The 24,922-nt window shown below is 40.5% G+C and overlaps 1 protein-coding gene across 17 annotated transcripts in view; it reads left to right on the plus strand.

Annotated features, from left to right (window-relative positions):
• Tenm2 (teneurin transmembrane protein 2) overlaps positions 1 to 24,922 on the plus strand; it is a 2,558,256-nt gene that overhangs the window by 1,915,617 nt on the left and 617,717 nt on the right. Inside the window, exon 1 of one of the 17 annotated variants that reach the window (XM_040272441.2) lies at positions 18,548 to 18,691. The exons of 15 other annotated variants lie outside the window; for them this stretch is intronic. In XM_040272441.2, coding sequence (XP_040128375.1) covers positions 18,646 to 18,691 — 46 coding nt within the window. In that variant the 5' untranslated portion in view covers positions 18,548 to 18,645. Of the gene's footprint in view, positions 1 to 18,547; positions 18,692 to 24,922 lie in introns of those variants that run through there. One more of the 17 variants, XM_040272445.2, reaches the window with a different exon arrangement.

Genomic DNA, 24,922 nt, shown 5'->3' on the forward strand with positions numbered 1-24,922 from the left:
AAAATTAGCACAAGAGCCATCTCTGTGGCCCCTCTCATCTCTGTGGCACAGCTTTCCAACTCTTTGGACAATGAATTGTTATTTGTCTCCAGTCTAAAGCAGGAAGGACACAGCTCTGGATCTATCTTAAAAAATGGTTAAATAGAAGCCAGGAAGGTTGGTGTCCCTTGATAACAATAGCTGGATGTATTATACTACACTAAGTATTAAAGATGATAACACAGCCAATCTCCTAGGAAAAAACTTGAGCATATGTGTTTTTAAAGGGAGTGATGATTATTTTCATTAGTTTTCTGACAGTTGTTCTGATCAGATGCTTAGATTCAATGACCTCACTATACAGTTTTCATCATTTCCATGAAGCCAGTAGCAAAGGTGGCTGTGGGTTGTGGTACTGTTATAAGGGTGGATATAGCATTGACAGGTATGTTCAGCACTGAGGATAGTTAGCTTTGGAGAAAAGGCACTTGGATTGGTAACTGTTCGTGGTGAGTTTTGTGTTTAATTGTCATGACAATGAGAGGATGCATATACATCTTTTTTTTTTTTTCTTTTTGCAGTTTACAGATAAGGAAGTAGAGGCACAGGGAGGTTGAGTACATTTTCCAAGGTCACTAAGCTGGTGAATAGAGGAGCCAGAATATGGATCCAGGCAGTCTGGCTCCGGAGCGGGTGTTCCTCACCCTCATGAGTAAAAATGTGGCAGAGATGGGAAACTGAGAGCAGTTGTTTACTTTCAAAAGGAACTTTCATCTTTCTGCACTCCTCCTCCTCTTCCAACCTGTTCCAACTGCTCAGAGAAGACAGATGCTTGGGGGGAGTGTGAGTGGCAAAGCAAATTCTTATAAATGATTTTTTTTTAATTTTTAGGATTTGAAACATTACCCATCACTCATCTTTCATAATGTTGAGGTAGCCAACGACCCCTTCTTCCCCCGCACACCCACGTGTGCGATCACATAGGAAACTACCTACACACGTGAGCACGCACATTTGCTTCTGGGGGCACTTGGAAAATCTTGCATGGCTCTCTCTGCTTTCACAGATTCACCTAATTTGGGGCTGGCGAGGACAACTAAATACATGAGCAGCTCTCCGGAAGATCTCAACTGTTCGGCCTTAAAAATAGTTTCGACAATTGAATTTTAAAAAGCCATCTGAGAAATACTGGCCAACTGCACCTTTATGTTTAAAACTTGAAACACACTGTGGTCCTTGAAGAGTTATTTTCATCTTTTCTTTTTGCCCACTTACATATTTCAAACACTCACATCCAGTATTAGATTGTGTTTAATTTGGGCTCTGCGGAGCATCCCGATGCCGGTGAGACCTTGGGAAGGCATCATTCTTGTAAGTTATTGTCTTCTCTTTACTGTTGCACCGCCTGAGCTGCCTGTGGAGTCGTTTTCCACATCGTACTGGAAATCCAGCCTTGCATCCAAGGGGTGATTGCTGGCATGGACGTAGCTAGCTGGTGTCCCCTGTAAGAACATGGGGGAGAATATTTAAGTCAGCGTGCGTTGTGCTCTTTCTCTGGTCCCAAGGGACGACTCGTCCATTTTGCTTCTCAGGAGGAGAAATCCCTTTTTGACACCTCGTGCTCAGTAACTCCTTGAATCAGCAAACAGAGCCGATTCCAATCTGACTTTCGGCGCAGCCACTAAATTTCAGGCGTGCTGGAGTGCACAAAGGCAGCCCCAACTGAGTTGGAGCCTGGACCATCCTTTTCAAATTCCGCAAGGGGAGAAAGAAACTTCAAGGGCACATCTGCCAGAGGAAGAAGGAATCTTGCTCTTCCCTTTGCTGTCTGCAGCGTGTCTTCTGAAAGCCTATGTTTGGGGAACCCCTAATGGTTAAACTTACACAAGCAGAAGGAAAATAAAATGCCCTGATTAAATTTTCTGTGAACATGTTGAACATTTTCCTTTCTCCTGTCTCCGTGTCTCAGACTCGGAGTCATTTCGCCTCTGTCATCTGTTTCCAGCTCAGTTGAGTTACAACCAATCAGATATGAGGAAAATTAGATTTTAATGGAATATTTGATTTTCATTGCTTAATTGATTTAATTGCAAGTTTCTATTTCAGACTGGTAGAAATGCAAAGATTTTCAGTCAAATGTAGAAAAGCTCTCATTTTTCTGTGTTCAACAATGACAAACTTAATAAGTCACTGTTAGCCTGGATCCTAAAACTTCGGAGTAAGGAATTACTGCTATCTTTCTGAATTGTTAGCCTGTTTGTCAGTTTCATGTATGTGATCTATCTCATATATATGACACTTCATTTTATATATATGTGTGTGTATGTATGTGTGTATGTATATATATATTCCATATAATATTATATTCCATATAAAAATTCTGTCTTTATATTTGTTTATTCTGGATATATTGTCTTGGCTTTTTGTGTATGAATTTTGTTAGGGAGAACAATTTATATGTAGTTATAAACATTTGCTTTGTTTCTGAGGACATTTAATGTCACAAAATACTTCCTTTTGCTGATGATAAGAGGAAAGACAGTCAGGAGAGTCAGATCTCTAGCAGCCCTGTAAGGTCAGCAGCTCTGGAGCAGGCATAAGCTTTCTGGAATCCCAAGAAGACCACTGTATGTGGCAATGCCCATGATGTATGTTGGGGGCCTAGGAAGGTTAGGAGAGAGGATCCCTGAGAGAACATGCAAGGCCCAGTTACCTCTGGGGAGGGCAGAGGTTCCCCGCCCTGGTGATCATCTCTGCTTTAGGGGAGTATGTTGACCACAATATTTGATTCTCCAAAATGACTTTCCATAGTTATGGAATAGCCCTGAATTATCTTTTCACCATTCTTGAATTTTCTGAACTCCTTATCATACCAGCTAGGCATTCAAGCAGGGCACATACTACTTCCTCCTTCCTCCTCCTCCTCCTCCTCCTCCTCTTCTTCTTCTTCCTCCTCCTCCTTCTCCTCCTCCTCTTCTTCCTCTTCTTCTTCTTCTTCTATGAGATGGGGACAGGATCTTGTTACATTGCCCCAGCCAGCCCTGAACTCCCAGACGAAAGCATTCTCCTGAGTAGCAGGGACGAGAGGCTTGTGCCACTGTGGCTGCTTTACTTTTTTTTTTGAATTATTAATTTCTCTGCCATTGTTTTGTTGATCTCTATCAGTTTGGGGGAAGTTAAATACTTTTGTAATTATTTAGAGAAAAGTGCATTGTACATATAGAGCACTGGCGTGTGAAATGTGCTGAGGATGACAATCCAGGTACCTTATGTCTTCTGTGTCAGTCTCTATTTGGAAAACAGTTTTTTATATGACAGTCTCAGCAGATGTGCAATATGACCTTGCCCTCCTCTTCCTTCCCCTCCTCCTTGACCTCCTCCTCTTCCTCCTCCTCTTGATGGTCACCACAGTGCTTATGTGGCCTCCTCTACTAAGCTGGAAAGCACAAGCCTCAGGGCCTGCACCCTGCACAAGACAACCCTCTTTAAAGGCTGGCTAGTTGTGGGTCTTCGGAAGATTTACTTGTCCTCTCTGGCACTTCCCTCCCTCATCTGTAAAATGGGGATGGTATCAGGTCTTAACTCACAGAGCTATGTGAGGGTTGAGTGAGGCCACAGGCTTAACGTGCTTAGATGAATGTCAAGCGTGTATTAATGCTTAATAAGTGTGATGAGCACCACGGAGCTCATGACTCGTGCCAGGTGCTAGTCTGAGCACATCACATGGCCTATTTCATTCAGTACCATCACACTCAACAGGGGGTGATTCTGCCCACCAGAGGGTTAGGCAACAAATGGAGACATTTTGGGTTGTCACGACTTGGGGGGTGCTACTGGCATCTAGTGGATAGAGGGTGAGGATGCTGTTCAATGCCATAGAGTGCCAAGGACAGTCACCCACAAGATGTCAATAGTACTGTTGTCCTCATTCAGTCCACTAAGTAGGAATTACATTCTGTTGTTTTCCAGAGGAAAGAATCTGAAGCTTGAAGAAAGTATAACTCCTCGGCCTGCAGCTTTAGTGCTGGTTGCCAATCAATGCCAAGAGTTTGGAACAGAAGCGGGGGTTTTTTTGTTTGTTTTTTGGTTTTTGTTTTGCTTTTAAGATAATGCATGGAAGACCCCTTTGGAAAACCCCTGAAACAGAGAGTTTGACTGCTTTGTGCAAGCAGAACAGTTAAGGAATGTTTTCAGGAAGTTGGAACAGATGCTGTCCAGAGTCAAGTGGAAGGTCTAGAAGGTGCATATGGTGCCACACCTCACCTCTTCACACATGCTGGACAGTAGGGGAGTTCCAGGGGCTTAGCCAGAGTGGCTGGGGTACTGGGAGATGCTCTCAAATCCAGGACAGGCTTTATCCTCAAGGAATCGTATAGATATATTTAAATATTTTAGCAATTGTATTGATCATCCCTGAGAAGTATTTTACAAACAGTATTTCACAGATATTGTTGCTTAAGATGAAGTCAAGTTAAAAGTATGCACACTGAGATTATCCAAAGAAAAAATGTTGAGTAAGTATCAGTACAGTAAAGGTATGACACCATCACTCATGAATGGGAAACACGTCACACCTGATAACCCTGCAGGACAAGAGTGACAGACTGCTAATCTGTGCCTAGGCTGAGCAGGTCTTCATGAATGAACCTAAGCGCATAATCATACTCTATCTGCGCAATGCACGTTGAGTGGCGGTAATACCCAGGAGCCGAGGTACACACAATCCTTCTCATTTTCGACCTCCCTCTTTATTTCTGAGTACAAAATATTAGTGATAATTGGTTGGTTCCACCCTTAGCCTGCAGCCTTTGCGTTAACTATGCTCCCTCTCTGTGGACCAGCAAAGCCTTCCTCTGTTGTGTCCCCTGCAATGTGTACGGAAAATTAGCCAAATGTGTTCAGAGAGCTTAGTGACTCAAAATGCGCCCCCTTCATTATGACCTACGGTCAAACCCAGATGTCACAAAACAATTTGTGATCCACAGCGGTCACTGTGGCCCAGGTGAAGAGGCCACAACCATTAGTGGAGATCAGTTCCCAAACCATTTCTTTGTGAATGTTTATTATAGGACTTGATTCTGTCTTTCTGAGCACAGCTAAATTAATGGCAATGCCATTTTAATTAGGGCTTTCACTGGACTAAAAATCATCTTGTTTTTGGCCTCCTATCTTTTTTATTCTTTATTTTTTCTTTCCTGTTATATTGACTCTTGGCCAGTTTCAGCTTAACTATCGTTCAAGTCACAATGTCTGTAGAGGGTGGGAGTAAGGAAGAATAAATTTTTTTAAAAAAATGTAGTCCTTAGCATAGTATGTTGGAGAGAAAGAGGCATTCTCTTGCAAAAGTACAAAATTGGTCATAAAAAAATGTATTTTCAGAAGCCAGTTATGTTTGGTAGGTAGGTGTTTTTGTGCTTTGAATTAATAGTTGTCCTTTAAAATAGCAGATGTTCCATTGTATATGTGGGCAGTGACATGAGTGGGCACCCCATTGCATGTTCCCAGCAAGGGGCTTAAAGACTAGAGTAGCTCTCGTGCCAAGGCAACTCCCCACCCTCTCCTCCTACCCCTTCCACTTGTGCCCTTGCTTTCCTGGCATGGTGGATCCTTATGGTCGAACCTCATTTCTCTAATTCATGAGGCCACATCTCCTAGCATGTCAAAGGCTACCTGTTTTCAGCGTGGCTATCAGACCAGCAGCACATCACCCAGGAGCTGGGTAGAGAGACAGAATCCCAGGCTGCAACTGGCACCTGGAGATTCAGAACGTGCATTCTAATAAGACCCTGATGATTCTCATGCACATTAAAGTCTGAGAAGTGATGATCCGAAGCATTCTGGGTCTGACCTCTTTAGTGGCTCTTACTAAAGTTTTCCTTATATTATTTATTTCCAGATTATGCTTTATACTTTGCATATATTACTTGAGGGCAAGCCTTGCCTTATTTTTTTTAGACCTATTTTGGATTGTAGGTACATTTCCTGGACAAAGTAGTACTTAATCACCTCCCAGATTTTATGTAGATACTCAGATTTTCAGTACAAGAAATAGATAAAGCAGAAAAAGGGAAGAGTTGATTCCTGGATTTAGGCATTTTAAGCTTCCACTTTCGAGCTGGGAAGTCTTGAGCCAATTAGTTAACTCCTCTAAGCCTCAGTTTCTTTAATTGTAAAATGCAATTTGTGATTATTATTGCCTAGGTTTGTTATAAGGATCAAATGAGATCAAACATACAAAACAGCTAGCATTGTGCTAATTGGTTCACAGTGAGTTCCCAATAAATGCTAGCTACCTATCATTTAAGCCAGAAGGTTCTAAGCATATCACAGTCCCCCAAAGAATGCCCCTCCCACCCCACCCCACTCAATTTTTTTTATTAACTTCACATTTTTGAATTTGGGTAGATATTTCTCTCCAGGGGACACAGCATTGTCTGGAGACCTGTGATTGTCATGAAGTGGGAAAGAGTGTTAATGGCATCTAGCGGGTAGAGACCTGGGATATTGCCAAATGTCTCAGAATATACTAGACATACCCCAAACCCAGCAAAGTATGATCAGGTCCCTATGTCAGTAACACTAACGCTGTCAAACCTACTATTAGCCGCAGAGGGACTGAGGTAAGCCAAGTGACCATTTCTCTGGAGGATCTGGGAACTTCAGTATGTTCATCCTCTCAAATACTAACGTTGAGCCCTTTGTCAGAATCCATCTACTATGAGGCAAATCATTTCCTTTGGAACAGAACCACCCAGTGGAAAACCTGATGCAGCCTGATTAACCTATTAAAGGTCATAAAACAATAACAATTACATTGCACATTTCATTCTTTAATATCAAAGCTAGCTGGACTCTTTGAAATGTAAAACATCATAAGTGAAAGAATAGCGCCTTCAATTCCCACAGGAGCCCAAGGTCATTGTATAAATAACACACTGGTTCCTCTATTAATTTCACTCCATTTCAGGATATGCAAGAGGCCAGACATGGTGGGGGGAAGAGGAGGGCCCAGAGAAGGGTGAGCCTTTGCTGCCCGTGACTGAGGGCAGACTGCAGCCCCTCATCCACAGCTCAACAGATGCAAAGTAGTTGTCCTTACAGCTGGTAGCAGGATCAAGCATGAAATGCCTCTCTTTTTTTCTTAGGAAATCAGAAATGCTGCAAGAACTCCCAAGGACGCATTAATTTCCAGGTACTACTGCAAAAATAAGGGCGAGGAGGCGAGTGTTGGACTTGATTCCTCCTGTGAACAGATTAAGCAGACACCAATTTACACCTCATTGTTAAGAGTAACTTTTTTTTTCCATAAGTGAGACCACATTTACATCTTTTGTAATTAAGCTGAAGGATTTTTTTTAAATGACATTTCCCCTGCTGCAAATCATGAAGTAAATATTTTATGTCAAATGGGATCAAATGCTGAAATATATACATTAGAAGCATTAAAAAAAAGAGATCAAAGCCTAGTGCCACCTTTTAGCCTCATCATCTACCGGGCTGGAATAATAGCTGTGTTGTGATTTGGGAAAGGCCACGAATGACTACCTGAAGCAGTTACAGAGACGTTGAGGGGGAGGATTTTCTATGGGGAAGGCTGGCGCTTGCCAGCATCTCTGGAAGCACAAGCCATGGCAGTGTTAGCAAGGGCTCCCAGTCACTCAGGGGGGGCCATCCATCAGCAGGAACTCGAGCCCGCAATAGCATCCAACCATACATTTCCTGCACACTTTGCTTCTTGGCAATTTTCATTTTTAGGAAAATTGAACATAGAGAGCTCTAAGAGACCAACATCCTTTATTTCCTACACGGAAGAATCTAGTTGGGCTAAAGAGGCATTTTTTTCCCCCTCCTAACAATAGAGTTTGCATGGCTGCTATAAACAATACAATTACGGTCCCAGATAATAAATAATTGCAGAGCAAAAGGGAAAATGAGGTGTGGGCTGGGAGGAAAATGGATAGTTTCAGAAGAGATTTGCACAAAGATTGAGTCAGTGAGGTGAAGTTAAGTCATCCCGGGTCACGTCTGTTCTGCACTAACTAAGGTAAATTATTGGCCGCACACCTGCGCTGCAAGCTGGAGGTAGCACTGCTAGCCCGGCTGAGCCTTTGTAAGATGGACTTTTTCTCCCGTGAAGAGCTTACAAAGTGAAGGATTCAAATAGAAGCCTGTGACTGGTGCTTCGCCAACTTTGTGATCAGTCAAATCAGGTGCCTGCTTTTTAAGGAAATGGTGGCAAGCCTTGTAATATACATGTCGGTGGAGCGTAAATGCCAATGAATCGTGCCCTTGGGCATGTGCCTAGGGACTGTAACAATGTTGGCTTGCCATGCATTCGCAACCCTGATATCAGCATGAAAAGACAAAGCCTCAGATTTTTTTTTCCAGGCTTTTCCTGAAAAAGGTACGAACACATCACAACCTTTGCCAACCCAAAAAGATCAGATTTACCCTTCAGGGGCACATTTCTCCTGGGGATCACTTGCTTTTTGTTTTGGTGGGAGCAGGATTGGAGAGTCTCCTTTCCTTCCCGGGGTTCCTCCTGAGCCTCTCCAAGGTGGCTCTTCTGGTGTGGAGTCCCCTTTGTTTGCTTTCGATGGTAGATATCAGCACCTGCTATAAAGACCCCCTGAGAAAATCCTGCCCAAAGAATCTTCTTGATGTTCTCTTTGATCACAAGGCTACTGCCGTGTTCTTTCAGGTGATGTCGCACACAGCTCTGTAAGTGGTACCAGCTGAGTACCCTTGAAGACTCGGCTTGCTTTCAGCAACATCATTAAAAGATGAACCCAATCTGTAGCTCTGGGAACCTTACGCCAGAAGGGTCCATTTGTAATTTGGCACTTATTAGTTCTGTTCTGTATTCCAGCCATGGTTCTAGGTGTGGGCATCCAACAGCGAACCATGCCCCTTGGAGCTTGCCTTCTGATAAATGAAATCAGACATGGGCTCAACCAAATAAACTATATAGTGATTGAGATCTATTAGATACAACTGAGAAAGAAGGTAGATAGGGAATTTAAGTGAGGGGTGCAGTTTTTAATTGGGCGGTTGGGGTAGGGGTCACTGTAAAAAGTAAAAATAAATGTTAAAGGAAACACCCAATTGGGGTGTGAGGGTAAGCAATGTTCACAAGAATGTGTTCTAGGCAGGGGCTTGTGTGGCTAAGGTTGAGGGAGAGACTTCTAGGAGGGAGGAGTGGAGGTCCACTACATGGAAGGAAGGGCAGAATATGTCAAGTCTTTAGAATATTGGAAAGACTTTTGTCCTCCGAGCTGAGGAACTCAGATGGGTTTAAGCAAAGGTTTACCTTATCAAAATGTTCACTCTCATTGCAGAACTGAGACCACTGGGAGGTTATATCAGTTACCTATTGCTAGATAACAAACTACAAATTTGGTGGACTGAAATGAGCAGTTTATTATTTCTCAAATTTGGTATGTTCACTGGGAAGTCCTTTGGCTGGGTTGCCGATACTCATTTCTTCAGTTCCATCCAACTGTTGGGACTGAGTTTCTCCCTCCATGTGGGGTTTTGACTTCCGTGGTAGTGTCCCAGTCAAGTAGGGCAAGTTCCAGTGCTCAAGAGCTTATCATGACTTTGCTGGTACCACGATTGCTTATGTCCATTAACCAAAGCAATTTAGGAGGTCACAAAGTCCCTGTGAGAGAGGAATATATATCAGGGGATGGATACAGGATGGTAGGCTGCATTGGGGAGTCAGCATAACTACCAGGTGCTGAAAGTGGAAATGTTGAACAGGAACTGGGAGGCTCTGTAATAATCCAGAAGAGAAATGATGATGGACAATACCAGAGAGATGACAGAGAATGTTTTAAGGAGCACCCAGGTTCTGAATTTATTTTGAAGGATGACCTTTGTTTTATTCTCCCAAGTCATGAGGACAAGCTATTAAGCTCCCAGCAATTGGTGATGTTCTTATTATGCATGAGATGATATCATAATAAAGTAAATGAGGTCAGGGATAGGTTTCTTTTATTGCCCATAATTATTCAATGAGTTTTCTGAACCATTGTAAACTTAGTAATTCACTTAGTGCTGTGACTGTACATGGTACCCTGTCAATATCATCATCAGCTAATATTTATTGAGCATCCTCTGAGTGTATGGTATTACACTGACAGCAGAAGAGGTGAATAGCATTAATTCTTTCAGCCAATGCTGGATTATTGAGTGGTTTATTACATCACTGTATTAATTGATGCCCCAGCAGCCTCCAGAAGAGTATTTAGCTTCCAGAACACAACTTCCTCTTTCTTTGGAGTGGATTTAGCTTTGGAGGGATCTAACTTCTCAAAGAAAGGATAAAGGGGCTCTGCCTATGTAATTATTCTAATGCTTTTTCTTAATTTTATTATCATAAACTGGGAGAAATCAGTCCCATTGAGCGGATGGAGAAGTTGAGCAGATGGATAGTGGTTACAGGATTTTGGCCAGTGTCATGTATAGATGTCACCACATAGGTGGTGGCAAGTCTGGGATTGAAATGCAACTTTTTCTATTACACTATACTGCCTCTCAGTGGCATGCTATTCCCATTTCTTTTACATGCTAATACATGGGCATGCAGACACCCAAAGTGTTCCCCAGTGTCTGGCTCCTTCAGAGAGTGTATATGCCACTATTCTTTGACATCTGCACCGTACAATTACTAGAAAAGTTGTTTACTTTTTGTTGTAAGCCCCTTTTTATAGGGGATTTGTTGCTGTTAAAAATCACTAGTTTTGTGTTAGTTAAAATCACATCAGAAAGATGCTACTGCTTTCATAGTGCAGCTAGAGATTTAGGAGCCAGCTCATGAAATATACTATTTAATTGAGATCCTTGCCTTCATTTTGTTCTGGAAACAGTTATTCAGTGGTGATTATTTTCAATCAATCATTCTTTTAAAGAAAGCTTTACCTTTTCTTTATTTTTTAATAAAAGAGGTAAATTTGGGTCTAGGAAAAAATCAAGTGGAAGGGGACTGTCAAAATGCAGATTTTATTTGGAAATCTCGAAAGTAGCTCCGTGAAATGTCACGTACTCAGAGATGCACCAGAGTGTACACCCTCCAGAATGTCTGTTTGTTGTAATTCCACCGCATTACATATTTTAGTGCATATCTCTCCCTAGCAGCTTCCCGAGCTTTTCAGATATTCAACATCAGAAATTGCACTGTTTTATCCTGGATTTTACAAATAGCAACCAGATTATTGTAAAACAGAACTATCTGATAAGTCAGGTTGTGAATTGCTTTTGTGATTGTCATGGGTAAGAGTATTGAAGAAGCTGGCGAGCAGAACAGCACACTAGTTACTGTAAAAATAAAACCTGTAGCAGTGAGTGCGTTTTTCTGATGAATACATTCAAGGCTGTGATCATTGTGCAACTTCTGGTTGGATGCTTTCAAATGTTTCGTATTGAAAAACATCAGTAACAAGAACCAAATAGTCCACCAAAGCCCGTATTCAGCTCAATGGACAGGAACGTAAATTCTGACTTCTGGTTTCATTGAGGCCAACTCTATTCGGTCCACCATGGGAAGCAGGGATTTGAGGTTCTCTCTTGATTTGCCTTCCATTTTTACTTTATGATTAAGAGGCTGCTACTTTGATTTTCACTTAAGGGGTTGTTCAAATCACTATGCAAAACAGGAATGGAATGGAACACAGACAGGAGCAACTTCTGTTCAACCGACAAAAACCAAAATGCCAGAACATGATAATTAACATTAGCAATTTTATAGGCAAAATAATTTGTTTTAATTGGCTAAATAAGACCTGATATAATTACAATATTCAATAAACTAGTTTCAGAAAACCATCTATATCACAAACCTTTAATCATGTTATATACTCATCGAAATTTTGGAAGCAAATATAAAAATGGACATGAATTATTTCATCTTCATAAATAAGAACATTAAGGACATTTTGGGAACTTTGAAGGTTAGGTTCTTTCTTTTGTATTTTGGAGAATGTTTGTTTCTTTCATTTTGACAAGCGGTAATTTATAGAAGATTCTAGTAGCATGAGCCTTTGTTGAATCCAGGCAGAAGTGCTGTGAAGGTAGAGAACCTCTGCTCACGATGAGGTTTTTCCAACCATATTCACCTTGAGGAAAAACAAACCTCTCAGAAAACATGAATACATAATTGGTCCTGAAATGACCCCACAGAAGGAGACCCTATGGGATTGCGAATCTCCTCCCCCACAATGGGTCAATGCCAGTTAACTTCCAACTAGTGTTTAAATGATCAGGGGAAAACTAGGTTCTCCCAGAAGGCACTTGTAATTCTTTCTACCAAGAGAGTCTCAGTCTGATGAGTTGAGCTTGAGATGAGTGAACCTAAACACCGGTTGATGCAAAGAATGTGCCCAAGAAATAAACACACACACACACACACACACACACACACACACACACACACTGAAGTAAGTAAATGCACAAACCTTCATACTACTTCAAGGGAGAACAAGCTACAGAAATCATGGTACATACGTTGGCCATTTTCAGCTGCATTCTAACAGCAGTGTTTTAAATGGTAGGGGCTGTATTGTAATATGTTCATCAATAAACACCAAATCAACATAGTTTTGTAATCCCACTAAGTACAAGAGTAAGTACTAAGCAATATGTATTATGCAAAAACAAAGAATTTTGTAAACCTTCAAGGAACTGAAGATCTTTGTTAAAAAAAAAAAAAGATCTATATAAGATAGAATCTAGTATAAGCAACCTAGAATTTTAGTAGCATAGCAGTTCACCAACAGTAGAGGATGTCCAAAGTCAGGACAAGACTAATTGGAAAATTATATGTAATGAAATGTCCCAGGCAATGAGTGCTTGGAAATTTTAGAAAAGAGAACTTGTCATGAGCTAATATACTTTTAGAAAGGATTTAATGAGGATGAGGCAATATTATATTCAGCAAAAGTCAGCAAACGTATCACAAAGCAAATTCTACGTCAAAGGAGAACCCGTGGAGGAAGCAGGATGACTTACAAGAAATAGACTGTCTGGGCACAATGGCTGTGAGTTCCACTCACCTATTCACTTAGCTAATATATATATATATATATATATATATATATATATATATATATATATATATATTATAGTGATATTATATATATTATATATATATATTGAGCACCCACTGTGTGTTGCACTGGTCTGGGTACTGGGAACACAGCAGGGACCTATACAACACAAAAGCATCCTGACTCTGTGAAGTCTATGTAAATGTGGCAAGATTGGTACAAGATAAGTGCCTGATACTGTTGGTTTTCCCAAGTGGGCAGTACAGGCATTTCTCTTCATTTATTGCTTTTTGCTTGTGCACCAATGGGTAGAGTCCACAGATGTGTGTGTGTGTGTGTGTGTGTGTGTGTAGAGTGCATGTGCATTAAAAGTACTTATTTAACTTGTTAAAAATTTAGCAATATTTTTCATAACTGTATACACAGAAAAACATATTGGAAGACAGAATATTTTTATGTTTCTCCAGGTTTTTTTTTTTAGTATTATATAGTCTTAGCCAGGGAAAGAATAAATGAGAACATAATTATTGCATTTATTGAAGAGAAAGAATTAAAGGTGACTGGACACTGTGGGTATTGGTTATTTCTGCCTCTCTGTATAATATTGAAAGGATGATTTCTAGCTAATAACCTCCTCTTCCCATGCATGGAATGGGTGGCCTGAGGGGCTCAACTTCAAGCAGAGTTTAAATCCAAGTATGAGGAACCAAATCGGTGAGTATCACTTTCCTACATTTTTGTTGTTGTTGTTGTTGCTGAGAACTCCATTTGTTTCTATCTACATGGCTCATTCATATGTAATGTTTGTCTTTTATATTATTTTGTATAATTATGATGGTGTTCATAGAAATGATGAAACCATTTCCTCAAAAAACAGTGTCACTGAATTTAAATGTGGTTAAAAACTCTAATCCTCACTCATGCAGATGAGCAAGCAGTCAACAAACATTTACCGAGTAAGCAAGCTGCTTTTCTTAAAGATTTACGGAAGGTATAAAGCTGCAGAGATGTTTAAAACATGAATATTGTTCTCATTTGGCTTATTATTAAAAAACCAAATAATAACCATACCTAATGTGGCCAAGGCTTAGGCCTATGTAATTGGTGTGGATAAAGAAAAAGCCCTCAAAGATAGGCAGACCAAGGCTTGCATTCAGGCTGTGCCACTTGCTGCTTGTGTGATCTCTGTAAATTTGTTCTGTTGGTCATTTTGTAATAGCCATTTGGAGGTTTATCTTGGTGGTTAGAAATTGAGGCAGTAATGGGTCTGTTCACTAAAGAAGCACTTGTATTATTGGTAACTACTCTTTATTGTATAGGTGCTAGGTGTAAACTAAAATTTGTGCTAATTGCTTTACATGGATCAGCTAATGAGACCCTCCCAATGGTTTGCAGATGAGGAGAATAGGGTTTAGGGAGGAAAGAATCTGACCAGTGTTCCACAATTAGAAAGTCAATTTCAGGTCAGGATTTGGACCTCAGGCCAACTCCAAAGCCAAGCTCCTAATGATGATGTACGTCACCTTTCCTAGGGCACTTGGATAGCTACTGTGATTAAAGCAATTTCACTGCTGTAAAGCAGGAAGGTCAAGGACATCTTTCTGGAGGACTTGTAACTTGTTCTGGTCTTAGATAAAGAAATTGAAGTCAAATCTGTTGTGATGAAGGGAATGAGGTGTTCTAACCAGAGCAGCTCTGGGGGCACGGCACAGGGATCAGGTGGGGGTACAGCCAGCTCTTGTCTAGTAGCCACAGAACAGATGACAGCTACAGGGATGGGTGGGTGTCAAACCACAGAGGCGACTCCATGCGAGGCAAAAAATCTGCATTTTATTCTCCAAGGAACTGTGAGCCTTTGATGATTTTTAGGCCAATACATAAGATAATGAAATAAAACAGACTTTCAATTGACCAATCAATAACTATTGGGAATGGATGTCATTCAGAGTGGCATTTTAAGAAGGCTATTCTGGCTTGCAAAGGATGAATTGGAGAAGAAAAGAAAATGTCTTAGGACGGTTATTTTCAATAAGCTGTGTCATGACAGCAGGGAGAGGTGTGGCAACTAACGAGGCACTAATAGTACTCACTTGCCAAAGATTAGCTGCTTTGTATATTAGGTAGGATTCAAGGTAACACCTAGAGAAATACCCTCTCCTTCCTGGGAGCCCCAGGGTTCTCTTGAGAGGGGGAAGGAGGTGATGGTACAATCTGGTGTAGTCCCTAGCAGGACCCTTAGGAATATCTCCAAGAGGGGTGACACCCCTACCCTGCATGTGCTCAGCACATGTAAAATAAAATAAAATAAAAGCAAAGAGAAGTGCCTTATGAATGGATGCTGCCATAGTGCAGAGATCCAGAAGGTTGGGGATCTGGAAATGAAACAGCAAGATCTTTAAGAGTTATGGGAGTGGTATGTGATAGTTACTGATAACTGAATGATTGATTCAAAAGAAAGAAAGGAGCCCTGAGTGATATCAAGACGTTTGCATTTACATCCATGAGGGTGTTTGGAGAGAAAGCTTGTGGCAGGGCAGAGTCACACATTTGTTTGTAGCTCTCACAGAGTTTGAGGCATCTTGTCCAAGCAAAGAGAACCAGAGGGCAGCTGGAATCAGTGGAGCTTATGAAGAAGGTCAGAGGAGAGAGAAGTCTCTGTGGGTCATTCGGTTTGAGGTGTCGAAATGTTGTCTGTTACCCATTGGGGAAAAAAAATTAAAAAGGGGTGGAGTAGATTTCCTGATGGTAGCCGTTAACATGTACAAAACACTTGCTAACTTGCTACGTGCAGGAGTAAAACCTATAGCAGCACAGGCTGCAGCTATTCCTCCTGACAGCTGTAAGACAGGCAGAATGACATTCTAAGATGAGGAAACAGCCACAGAGAGGTAAAAGAACTATGTCAAGGTCACCTTGCAAGCAGTTGGTGAAGCTGGGATTCAGTCCCATCTTGCCTGGTTCCAGAGACCAGGAATGTAGCTACTGTGCTGTATTCCACAGCAGAAGCATATGAATATAAAGCTGTCCTGCAGAGAAAGGAAGGGTGCTAAAGTCACATTCCAGTAAGAAATAGTCACATGGTTTCGGCCACCATTGGCACCCAGAAAAATACCTCCCTCCCCCCAGTTCAAGATATCTTGAGAATAAATTATAGGTGTCAAACTACAAATGATGTCCATTCAAGGTACCTCCTTCTCACTGAGAAAATGATAAAAAATAAGCAACAATACTGATGGCCATTTATAGCTTTAAAAATATCTTTCTTTTGGTCTGGTCTTGATTTCCTTTTTATTTCTCATTGAGGATGTTTCACTGATCCAGTTCGATAAGCCCCAGGCCCCCTCCTCTGCTTTTATAGTACTGAAATGGTAGCATCCTCATAACTGGGTCTTTATTTTTATTGCCAGAAAATTCTTCAGGCCACTTATTCCCTTGTATAAAGTTAATTTTAACTATAGAGCCTGTATCAATAATGTCTTAAAGGAAGCTATTTCCAATATACTCTGTGAAACGTTTTGTAGAGAGTTCCACATTGACCAGGCACCGTGTCTCCCAGCTCTCTCTTGCAACTTCCCTTCTACTCTGCATCTGAGTATTCTCTGTTCCCTGCCCAGCTGCCTTCTGTTCAACCCTGGAGTGTTCTCTATTCTCTGAGTGGCCTTCATGATAAGCAAAGCTTCATCCAGAGCATATCGGGGCTCCTGAACTTCTTCCTTAGGGCCCAAGCACAAAAGATATCCACCTATTGACAAACCATGGAAAGGGTGGCACTTGGAGTTTAACAGGATTAAGCACTCCCTCTTGGGATACAATGTTGCAGTCAGGGTAGAGACAGGGTGGACCAGCTCTCATTCCCTATCTGGTGGCTCTCCCAGAATGCCAAAATACAAGACTATGAAGGTGTATGCATATATTGTTCTATGTATATAACATGGCTGAAATAAAATAATCTAGTATTTGGGAGTGGGTTTTTGTTTTTTGGGTTTTTTTTTTTTTTTTAGTTTTTCCAAAATAATAATCGTTAGAAGTAGGGCACATAGAATTTCATTTCTCATTTTAGAGTTACAATTTTTTAAAGAAACGGTCCTTTAAAAGGTCGGCTGTCTCCTCTTCCTGCTGGCTCACTACTGGTTTAGCTCAGGTTAACATGGAAAGCAACAGTCATTTGTCACCCATAACTTCTACCAAATACTTGACCTTGGAATCAGCAATTTACATCCTTATAAAAGAGGTCACTTAGGGAATTTAACTGTGTAATCCCGGCCCCCATGTGGCAGGAGAGCAGCAGAAATGGAACAAAGCTGGCGAGACGGCATTTGAAACAATTTGAATTGGGAAATCATTTCTTTTCGACTTTGTTTTAAAAAATGGAACCTACTTTAAAACGCTACAGGAAGGCAGGAAGATGCAGTAAAAGTCAGGGGCAATGGTGACTCAAAAACTCTGTTCCAGGACTCCAGAAAGCAAGTCCGGTTGGCATATTTGGAGGGAACCCAGGAAGAATTTAGGTTTTCACTTTCCTAATAACCTCTTTCCCACCACCTTTTCCTTCAAACATCATGCCTTCCCTTTTATTTGGCCATTATTACTAAAAAATAGAAACACCTTTGAAACTTGAACCAGGAAGCATCGCTTTTGCAAGTACTAATATTTTGGTGTGGGCTCTTTTTTTTTTTTTTTTTTTAAAGACAATTATCAAGACGAAGCATTTGTTTCTTCTTTTGTTTACCCGTGGCAGTTTGTCAGCAGTTATGATAAGTAGAGTTCCATCTGCCAGTAAAACTACATTGCAAATTGCCGTAGAAATTAGCAGCTTTCATTTTTGCCTACATAAATAAATATGCGAAATAAATTGCACATAAATGCATCCTAAAAAAAAAAAAAATCACAGGTACAACCGCACAGTTAAATGCCAATCAGACAAAAACCAGAGACACGCTGCGATTATCTCAGTTTTCAAACCTGGAAGATACACGAATGTGTTTCTAAATGAGAGAGGCAGTGTATCAAGCTCGCTGAGATAAAAACAGAAGCTGCCAGACACTGCACTGTGGCTTTATTCTGAGGATCCTTTGCCTGAAACCCGTTCTATCTCTCCTCCGTGTTCTGTCGCTCCCTCTCCATCTCTCCCTCTCCCTCTCTCCCTCTCTCTCTCCACCTCTCCTCGCTGTCTTTCCCCCGCTCATTGTTCTCTCTCCTCTGCCTTTGATGCACATACGTTGTCACATTCCATCGACTCTCCTCTCCTCTCTGTTCTTACACTCAAGCCTGGCGGTGCTTTCGTCAGGGCAGCGGCAGCGTCTCCTGCGAGTTTAAGTCATGTGTGCAGCTCAGTTTGATCGAGCGTTCCTTTTCTGCCTTTTCACTCTTACAAAAGATTAAAAGGTGGCGTCACATTGCTCCCCTGTTCCTTCCCGCAGGAGGGACTTAAAAGGGACAACAAAAAACTAATCACTCTCAATAAGCATTTTTCTTGCTGGGGGGGTGGGGGGAAAGGAAGAAAGGAAAGGGAGAAAGAAAAAAAAAAGAAAGAAAGAAAAGAAAAAGGGGGGAAAGAGGCGAGGGGGTGGACTTAGCGGTGTAATTTGAGACCGGTGGTGAGGATTGGAGCCAGCTAGAGATGCTGCCCGCTGCTAACAAGGGAAGGAAGCCTTCAGCTGAGGCAGGTAAGAGCGCCGATCGGAGGGTTTGACCGAGTGGCTTAGTTAAATCTCTGTTTTTACCGTTTTGTAATTGAGAAAGGCATCCGCAGCAGAAGCCGATTTTTCAGTCGGCTTCCTTTTGTTTAACATAGAAAGTACCTGTATTAATTTTGATGAATTAGAGCATGCAGCAAATTCAATTGAAAATAGATTTGTATAGTAAATGCGTTTATTACCGAATGATTTCTCCTCCCTTTTATTTAAGGGGAGAGAGGAGAAAGATGATTTTGATCCGAAGAGCAGTTTGCATTACGTTAAATTCTAAACAGCGAACGGAAGAAAAAAAATAATAATCATCATCATCCAATTGATACTGCTTTTGAACTCTGGGACTTAAACCCTGGGAGACAGCTGGCATTTGAAATTTTTCTTCTAACTGAACTTCTGATGCGTTATAATAATTTTTCACCGGAGGTTTAAGCAAGGGTAGAGTTTATTTAAGTCGAGCTCTCGGGTCTGTTTGGCTTGGCTCTTGTGGGTGAGGCGCTTTTATATCTCCTTAACCTGGGTCAGGTGGATGTTTCATAAATGGAGATTAAGTGTTGTCCCAAATGAAATATGAAGTTTAAACCTCAGGTTAAGGCATGTTTTTGGAAATGGATCCAGTAAATAATTGGGATAACTGAATTATGACAGTTTGAAAGGGAGTTAACTCTGGAGGTGCTGTTGGCTAAATCTTTGTGGATTAGAAGCGGCTTCATAATGGAGGGGGCTAATTATCAGGCTGAAGTCGGAACTTTGCGTGAGGACCCTAAATCTAGAATGCATGTGGCCCTCCACTGTAGGTAGCTTTCAGGAAGATGTCCGTTTTGTGCCCTGTGAATGGGAGTTGTGGATTATATTTGATAGCATTTCTCCTTTAAAGAGCATTGGGATGAAGCTTAAAAAGCTCACATCTATTTTAACACTGAACAAACACAAAATGTTATACACTCGAATCTCTCAGCACTGGATTTTTTGTTGCTGCTGTTGTTTTATTAAAGTTTTGGCTATTTGTTTTTAACCTCAGTCTTTGTGGATTTTGTGTTCCTTGCATCTGCTGCTAAAATTTATTGCTGGCGTGAATGAATTGATATTTGAGAATGAAAAAATAAAACTCTAATTGGCTAACTTTCATATTTAAGGATAACCAGGATTTTACCTAGGGTGTTACCTGTCATGCTTCAATTCATTTTTACATGATATATTGAGGGGTGGGAAAGTCTTAATATTAAAAGTACAGAATTCTGCTAGAAGAATGCTTCTCGGGAAGGAGATTCAGAAAGGTGACCGGTACCTCCCCAAGGTTTGATCCTAGAAAGAACAGCTGTACTCCGGAATTGTTGAGTTCAGCAAGCAGGCATTAAAGGATATTTTATATATTTGTTTGGTAATCAGATTTTTTTTAGTTGCATTTCCAAACTGGACTTGCTCTGAGATACCTTGCTCCGGCATGTCTGATGTTTGCCAGACCATCCGATGGCATGTGGGCACAGCCCGTGAATCCAGTTTTATGAGGGAATTGGGAACTGCTGGATATGGAGGGGTGGGGACCAAGTGGACTCCGTGTCTAAGCACACCTCCTCATCCAGAGATAATCTCTGGAAGAAGTTCTGGAGAATACACCAATACAGGTGCTGGGAAACTTAATTTTTCTTTATGGTTTAAAAAGCAGAGAAAGATGTGGACAAGGGTAAAAGAAATTGCCATAGAACATTTGATGTGGTCATTTTGGTGGTAGTGTAGTGAATTTTAAAAATCACCTCACATGTAGTGTTTTGTGTGTTGTTTTTTTTTTTAAAAAACTTAAGGAACTTTGCAGAATCTTGAAGTAGCTTTTCTCAAATTCAGTCTTTTTCTACATGGCTTCCTTGCATGAGTCTTTTCTATGACTTCAGCTGTACCTAACTATCAAGGGCTGTCATTCTGTGCTGATAATGATGATTATTTCTTAAGTGAGTGGTAAGTGTTGAGAAGACGGGCCAGGAGAAATATGTTGTCATTGTCACATATGCTTTTTACTTTTATTTTTGAAAATTACTTCCTCAAGGTGAGGCAGCGATAAATTTTGAAGTTGCAGCGTGGCAATTTGCATCACTGAGCCACCATCCTTCTCCTAGAGAATGAAATAGAACTAAGCAGAAATCATTGCATTGTAAACTGGATGGTGGTTCAGCAGTACTTTGTAGGTAGATGGTAATCAAAGCTATCCTCACTCAAACTACCTGATTCATATAAATAGCATTTTTCTGACTTTTCCAGTAGATGTTGCTGGAGAGCAAAGAAAAGATAATTTTTTTACAGGAAAAAAAAAAGAAAAGAAAGAAATGCTGTAGACTTACAAAAGGCAAAGAAAAGATCCTTCTCCCCAAACTCTGCTGATAGCATTTTGTATAATTTGCTAATTAATGAATTAGATTGAATCATTACCTTTTATTATGTTCTATAGGAAGCTATTAGAGCTTGAGTTAGATTTTAAAATTATGAGATTGTTCTCCTTAGTCCCAATATATAATGTCTGTTTGCTGTTTTCCGTTTTTAAAAAATCAAGTTAACTGCACATTACTATTCAGAACATTTCATCCCTGAATGCTGAAACCCTTTAACATGCAAATATGATGTCAGAGGAAGAACTGAAATAGAATACCCTGAGAAGAGTAATGATCAAACGCATTATAAAAATATGCACCAGTTGCCAACATGTAATGAAATATTAAGAAATTAAAAGCATGCAACCTCTAAAGTAATAGAATTTCATTGCTCTGAGACTGTTTTCCCACTGAATATTAAGTGCTTAATAGATCTACCCGTAAAAAACAATCGAAAACCTACATGGTTTTTCACTGAAGTTCTTTCATTATATGATTTTGAAAAATTAGCCCAATAGGATTTTCCTCAGAATAGGAAATGTAATTAACATTGGATATTAAGTGCCAGATTTGCCAAAGCAAAATCCACAAGGCTTGATGGAGAAAATAGGAATGCAGAGAGCAAATAGAAGTGCTAGAAGCTGAGGAGACCCACGCTGGAACTACTCTGCTGGTAATCACTCTGATAAAATGACAAAGACGTCCCCAAGGAGCCCAGGATTCTAGTACCCAGACACGGACTGATGCAATTTCAGGCAACCAATGACCTCTGTCTATGGGAATATTTATTTTTGGAAATGATCAATTAACTGATTTCAATTGTGAAAGAAAGTGTGTATATATATATATATATATTTTTTTTTTTTTCAATGTGAGGAGACTGTTAGGCGTTGCAAAATCACTTACAGAGAGTTCAGGGGTTCGACCTCTGTTGGAGAGCTTTGGGTTTTCCTTACCTTAGGCATACCTAGCTCTGTGCCCTGTGGATTTTTCTTTTGCATTGAAGCACTTCTATGTCAGTTTTTGTTCCTGAGGTGTGAAATACTCCATAGGATGTTTTGATTGAACATCTTTCTTTTCTTTTTTTCAATCTTCCCTTTTCCAAGAGGAAAAAGCTTGTGTTTAGAAGGCATGAGTGTCAGCGACTTCTGTGTTATGATTAGTACTGTTAAGTCCACCCAGTTGTAAAGAGATTTCAGGTGATGATGATGATGATGATGATGATGATGATTTTACTTTGATTCAAATTGATTATTTGTGTTTGACACAGTGGTTTGTTGGTTTATATGTGTGTGTGTGCACCTTTAAAAAATAAAGCTTTACAATTTGGTGCCAGAATTTATATTCAAGTTCTGTATTATTTGCTATTGGCTTCTAGGTCTCCTTCTTAAATTGGAACTCTCGAGAACAGACTATGCCCAAAGCACCGGGGGTTGAATGTGCCAATGGTACTACTAACACAGGAAGGTCTATCCTGTCTCACTGACAGCCTTCTAAAGACAGGGATACCAAGAGAGCGCCTAATGCGATAAATGTACAGGGTCCTCCCTCCCTCCCTCAGCAGAGCAGGGAAGAAAAGGTTGCTGCAGGTTGAGGGGATCCTTTGAATTAGCAGTGGAAGATGAAAACCTGGAATGATCCTGGTCAGGCCTATTAGACGGACACGTGGCAGGCAGTGCCCAAAACCAAGATTGATACTGGAACAATGGAAGGCCTGGAAATCAGTGTGTTTGATAGCTCCTGGAGAGGTGATGTGGCAGCTTGCAGATGAGTTGAGACCCAGATGAAAGTGGGATTGATTGGACTAGTGAGTTACTGCCATGCTAGGCAGTTACATTAAGAGATTCTGAAATACCTATCTAGGGGGCACCTTTCTTCCCATTGAATTGCAGCCTTAAGGAGCTATTGAAACTATTAGGATGTGGTGCTACCTTTTAGGAATGTTGTTGAGAAAACAATGAGAATGCTTAGTCTTGGAGCTAGAGGCCAGTGAATCAACTGTTGCATTAGCCTAGATGTAGGTAGTGAAGTTGAGAGAGATTACAAAGGGGAAGGAGAATGGCTAGAGAAGCACCTTTCTATTATAAAATTATTGCAATTTCTTCTCTGTACTGTAGATGTCATGGCCTCATTAGAGAGGGATTTTGTGTATATGCATTTGTTATCATGTTTTCTTGAGGAAAACCTTCCCCATTTGTTGAAGATGAGATCTGTAGTTCCAAAAATATGGTGTTCTATCTGGGCTATTTGGGCATCACCAATTAGTGTTATGTTTATCTCTGTTCTGACATTGATCAAGTTGGATTTTTATGATCTTTGAGAGTTTTCATTTCTATGAAAAAGAATAGACTTTATTTATTGGAATTAATTGCCTTTCTGAATTTCCAGTGCTGTCAGTTACTTTCTCTAAACCTCGACTAGCTCACCTTGAACTCTTTGACTGACAAGCTCCACCATGGAGACAACTCAGACTGTATAATGGAAATTTATATGTAAACGTATACGATGTTTCCTTGCATTCAAGACTCTTCACAATGAAGAGGAGAAAAAAATAATTATCAGTGCAATTAAAGAAGTGGAATGTCACAATTTTTTATTTCTCACAAATGCAAGTTTTACCAGCCTGTTCACTTGGACAGGGTCACCACCATCACCTCAGAACCAAAATATAGATGAGTGACTTTCCTTGTCCTTCAACCACTTTAATTTAATTTGTTCCATTTACTTTTCCAAGCTTTTCATCTTCCCACCATTTTAATACCATCAGAGATGGGGGGCTGCCCATGACATTCACACTTGACATTATGAAACACAAAAGACATCACTCATGCACTTGACTGCATTACAATGCAAGGAAAAAATAGATCCCAAAGGCTTAGAAATTATTGTCTCGTACCTTGAATGTAGGTGGAGTTTTTTTTTTTTTTTTTTTTTTTTCTGTTTCCTTCAGCCTGCCTTATTTGACTGTTTTGCTTCTGTGTATTCTCAGAGGGTTCTAAAAACCCTGGAAAAATCAGCACTGACAAATCTGTAACATACACATCCTTATATTCACCAGAGGTGTGTCCTTTAACCTAATGGTATTACCATTAGGTTTTATTTGCTTTGCTTCAACTACATTGTGATAAACATGCTGAAGTTGAGCTGCCTTTTCACTCTTGACTTTGGTCGGACAGTTGTGATCATACCTTTTCCTGCTCACAGATCTGCATTTATCCTACTTCTTCTGTCATTACTGGACAGACCAGAGATGTACTTAAGTAAGATGTACTTAAGATGTACTTAAGTAGCCTTCATCGTTTCGTGTGTGTGTGTGTGTGTGTGTGGTGTTTGTATGTGTGTGGTGTGTGTGTGTGTGTGTGTGTGTGTGTGTGTGTGTAAGGGCAAGTGTGGGGGGGTTCTCTAAAAGTTAGTGTAAGTGCACCCAGACCATCCTTTCCTTACTATTCTGAACCTTCTGTTCAAAGATGACTCCCCACCCCAAGTAAGACAACACTTGTGACCTGAACAAATAGATTATCAGATTGTGGCGGGTCCATTCAGTAGTATTACATCATTCATCGAGATCATGTGTGCTATAGGCTGGGTAAAACAACCAGCTCCACAGTATCCTGCAGGTTTAATATAGTTCTGCAGCCTTGTACTTGGGGAAGATTTCTGTAATTGGAGACAATCTGATAAGGAGAACTTTTTAAGCCATTGGGGGATGAAATACAAGTTTTTGAAAAATGTGACTCTACAGGCTTGAAGCTGAATGGATTACAATTTTCTCTTAACTGGACAGAATCCTAATTGCATATGGAGTGGAGTCCTGCTTATCCAGGGTTTGAATTTCTAGCATAGGGAT

Source organism: Ictidomys tridecemlineatus, chromosome 1 (assembly GCF_052094955.1).
Source record: "Ictidomys tridecemlineatus isolate mIctTri1 chromosome 1, mIctTri1.hap1, whole genome shotgun sequence".
Classification (NCBI taxonomy): Eukaryota; Metazoa; Chordata; class Mammalia; order Rodentia; family Sciuridae; genus Ictidomys; species Ictidomys tridecemlineatus.